This window comes from Anoplopoma fimbria, chromosome 15, assembly GCF_027596085.1.
Source record: "Anoplopoma fimbria isolate UVic2021 breed Golden Eagle Sablefish chromosome 15, Afim_UVic_2022, whole genome shotgun sequence".
NCBI lineage: Eukaryota > Metazoa > Chordata > Actinopteri > Perciformes > Anoplopomatidae > Anoplopoma > Anoplopoma fimbria.
In genome coordinates this window covers 2,073,440-2,077,775 of record NC_072463.1, presented here as the reverse complement: position 1 = coordinate 2,077,775, position 4,336 = coordinate 2,073,440, and the positions used below count along the sequence as shown (strand labels likewise).

Genomic DNA, 4,336 nt, shown 5'->3' with positions numbered 1-4,336 from the left:
CTAAAATCTGAATATTTTACTGATTTTATTTTGAAAAGATGCGTGGCATTTGATGAGATGGATGAATGTATTGATCAGACGATGTGTCCTCCTCAGAAGGTGGAGAGGAGTCGTCCTCAGAGTCCAGAGGAGCTGGAGGGAGTCCTGGAGGGAGTCCGAGCCATGGAGGCTCTGGTCCAGGCTGCAGACCAGTCTCAGCGTGAGTCCAGAAATAAAACAGTTATAAACCATAAATCATGAAAAGAAAGACTCGAAAGAGACATCTTTTTATAATTTATTTTACAAAAAAATGAAGAGATTTTTAATTTGAGTCTCTATTTCTTTCTCTCTCTCTCTCTCTAGATATATATTTACATATATATATATATATTACGCCACTTATGTAACATTATGACCTCATAAAGTTACATTGTGACCTCATAAAGTTATGGAAGTGAAGGAGAGAATTCAATGGAGCAGTTTCAGGAGCTTCTGAGGGGGAGGGTAACTCCTTTTAGGTGTAGACTTCAGGTTTTACACTCTGTGGACCTTTTACATGTACAGAAATATATATAACACACTAAAGAAGAGGGGAAAAGTGGAAAAGCATAATAGGGCCACTTTAATGTTTTTTACAGAATCTGGTTACTTAAAACGGTTTCTTTGTAGCGACATTCTACATCCAGTTGTTTTTTAAAAACATTTTTATTTGATGAAATGTGACAATTTAAAGCTCAGACTTTGTTATTTTTCCTGACGGAAGCATTCGTTACACATGATTTGTTCAAGGACCGTTGGAAATATGAAATTCGGATGATGGTTTCAGTGTTTGTAGTTTCTGGCTGTGATAAACGGTGTTCTTATTTTATTTATTTATTTTTAATCCGTCCAGGAGAGTTTGTGGTTTCAGAGGGTTTTTAATCTTTGATGTTGTTCACATGAACTTTGAGTCCAGGTTTCATTTCCTGTTCGAGCAACACAGAAAAGAGACGCCATGTTTTGTGGCCCTCAGGTCCTCAGCTGGTGGCCGTCTTGCTGCCGCTCCTCATCTCCTTCCTGCTGGATGAAAACGCTCTAGGCTCCGCCCCCGCGGCGTCCCGGTCGCTCCACGAGGTGGCGCTCAAAGACCTGATGCGTCTCGGCCCGCAGCACTCCGCTGTGTTCAGGTACCAGAGCTCACTCTGTTCCTCTCTGTGGGGTTATACGTCGTTAATTATCAGAATGTAAAGATGTGAGTGTTTTTATGAGCCAACATCAAACTGTTTAATAAGTTAAACAGTTGTTATTTTTTAAAATAAGGGGACGGTGAGTTTTCGGAGGTACAGACGCTGTTCTGCAGATTCTCAGCTAATCTGCTCTGTGGTTCTGTTCAGATCAATATTTGTAAATCATTTTTTTCTCCCTCAGGTCGCTCGTCGCCTCGTCTCCTCACCTGAAGTCTCGTTTGGAAGCCGCCGTCAAAGGGAACCAGGAGAGTCTGAACGCCAAAGCGAGCAGCGCCCACCTCGCCGCCAAGTCCTCGCCCAGCATCACGCTCAAGACCAACTTCCTGTGAGGGCGGATCGCCACGACGACGCCGGGACGGACGCTGTATCGTCCTCTCGGCCGTCTGGACCCCAAACGCACCGTTGCCGCGTTCACTGTGCTCCCTGACCACGATACATGTTGTCGTCATCCCTCTGGATCCTTCAAGTGGTCGACAGCCTTTGTGGTGACTCCTCCCACATCTCCACGCACATCACACGTCACTGAATCGCACGCCATCGCTGTTATTGACCGGCTTATGTCAATAATCACTCCTATCAATCTTGCATAACCGCTCACTTTCACCTGCAGTGAGCTCAACTTTATCTCTTTTATCAGATATGTTTCATGTTTACCTGATAAACATACAGATTCAGTGAGTCACTGACTAGTTAACATGCGCATTAATACTCCACTAATATTGTCAATGGTTTTAACAGAATTCTCTGGACATAAATATTCACTTCATGAGTCTCAATCTGGGTTTGGCAGTTTGTGGCGTCTGTTTTCGCTCACAGCCGTAAAAAGAAAAGTCAGTGAATCAGAACGGCGACAGAGAGGGTTGTTCATCTGAGAGGAGGAAGCTTAGAGTCTAAAGGGCAGTGGGAAGGATTTAGGGGGAATTAAATAACTGTGTTTTCAGCGATGTACTATCACCTGACACTAAGAATTGTTCTCGTTGGCTTAGAATGAGCCCTTCAAATCTACATCCAGAAGGGACAAACTGAACTCTGACTATAAAGAGGGACACTTGTTTTTTTAATGTTACCTGAAGGCACCGTCGTTTTCTGGAGGCTGACAAAGGGAGTGTTGAGTGGTTGCAGTCTGCGACCTCACCACTAGATGGCACTACATCCTCCACACTGCTCCTTTAAGTTATCGAAGGGCGTGGCTGTAGGAGGAACGTTAATCAACGAGCTATTGGAGGAATATTCCTCCTCATCAGCCAGCAGCAAAACCTGAATATGTTGTGCGTGTAAACGTTGAAAGAATTGATCGGCTAAATGTAAAAGTACGACACGAATTTTAAGAAAACAGATTTATGAGTTTAATGAATCGCGACCACATCTCTCATTAATCATTAATGTTCCCTCATTTTCTTTTCATGTGTTTGAATTTTGGTATTTTTGTTTTTACCAAGAGATTTTTGGATTATTTCTTTTTTTGCAGTTTTTTACTCATATTTCACATTTGCAAATGTCTTCATGAAGCACATTTAAAAACATTAGTTGTACCGAAATGCTGTAAAATCTAAATGAAGTAAAAACAGAAGAAACAAGTTAAAAAGACAATAATGTAGAATGTCAACTGTCACTGCGAGTTTTAGGATTTACGTACTGGCAGTGAAGGCAACTACAAACCTGCTGTCAGGTGATCATACTTTAGATTCACATCCCCCCAACTTTCAGAATAAAAGCACTTTGTTTTAACTTTCTGTTTGAGCTGAAATCTGACCTGATGATGTTCTGAGCTAATCGTTGTTCAAATGTCACCAGATTTAGTTTGCAGATCCAGAAACTGAGAGTTAAGAGAAAATCGGCTGAGATGTTTTTATATTGTTCCTAAACTTCTCTGTCATTCAAATACACAGACAGTGAAATGTTTGATCATCAGACGAGACTTAAACCTCACCGTAAAGCACACATGGACAGTATAAACAGTGACAGTGAGCTCGACCAATCACAGGAGAGCATCTCAAAATCAGTGGAGGCTCTCTCTGACACCTTGACTCCACCCGCCTGCCAGCTCAAGTACAATGAAAGGGAGGCTTTTATTTTTTAAAGAACGATCGTCTCTATGTACTTCACTAACAATGAAAAGAGGTCAGAGGTCACGTTGACATGTCGTTTTTGACCCTGATGAATGAAATGTCAATAACAGAAGAGCGTTTTTATTCTTTGAGTAAATTAATCGCGTGAAACGTATGGTGGCCTGTAAGGAACAACTGAGTCATCAGCACTTTAGTTTAACAACATGACGAGGTCATGATATCATGTTTTATCATTTGTTATCAGTGTGAAGAAGAATGTGAGTTAGTTTGGTTTTAAAGGGCTTTTATTGTGAATGTAAAAGATTAAAACATTTCTGACAGGATTTCCTTAAAGCTGTCACAATAAAATACTAAAGATTCACCTGCAATAAGTTTATTAACCAGGAGAGCTCACCTGAGCGACCGCTCTGTGAACTGTACAGGTGTGACTTGAATGAGTTAACATGTTGGTTTCCAACGGCAGCGAGTTAATAAAACATGTTTTTCTTCTAATTCAGTTTCCTGTTTTTTATTATTTGTAAACAACACTGATGATGAAGGTTTGTGTGTAACTGAACAGATCTGAGATATGTGAGCATGAAAGCTGAGGTTGTCCGGAGCACACAGCTTCCTTCAAAACCCCTCACCACCCAGCCCCACCTTCACCACCATCCAGGTACAGCATCAGCTCTCCAGGCTTCAGATGAGTAAAGCCAGTGGACCTGATGACATCAGCCCTAGGTTACTCAAAGTGTGTGCTGGACAGCTGGCAGCTCCTCTCAGGCTCCTCTTCAATCTCTCCCTGAGGTTGAAGAAGGTGCCCACGATCTGGAAGACGTCATGCATCGTCCCAGCGGTCTTAATGACTACATTACATTACATTACAGTCATTTAGCAGACGCTTTTATCCAAAGCGACTTACAGGAAGTGTATTCAACATAGGTATTCAAGAGAACTACTAGTCACCAGAAGTCATAAGTGCATCTCCTTTCTTAAACAAGCATCTTAAAGCATAAGCCAGAGCAAAAGTATAGTGCAGAGGCGAGTTACTACGAAAACAATAATTGCAACAGACTAATCCGA

The 4,336-nt window shown here is 41.7% G+C and overlaps 1 protein-coding gene across 1 annotated transcript in view; it reads left to right on the top strand.

Annotated features, from left to right (window-relative positions):
• Window positions 1–3,766, top strand: part of heatr5a (HEAT repeat containing 5a) — a 28,634-nt gene extending 24,868 nt beyond the window's left edge. The window contains 3 exon segments of the mRNA XM_054613720.1: window positions 97–199; window positions 992–1,145; window positions 1,387–3,766. Of these exon segments, the coding sequence (XP_054469695.1) occupies window positions 97–199; window positions 992–1,145; window positions 1,387–1,534 (405 nt within the window). The 3' untranslated portion in view covers window positions 1,535–3,766.
• Window positions 3,767–4,336: the final 570 nt, after the last annotated feature.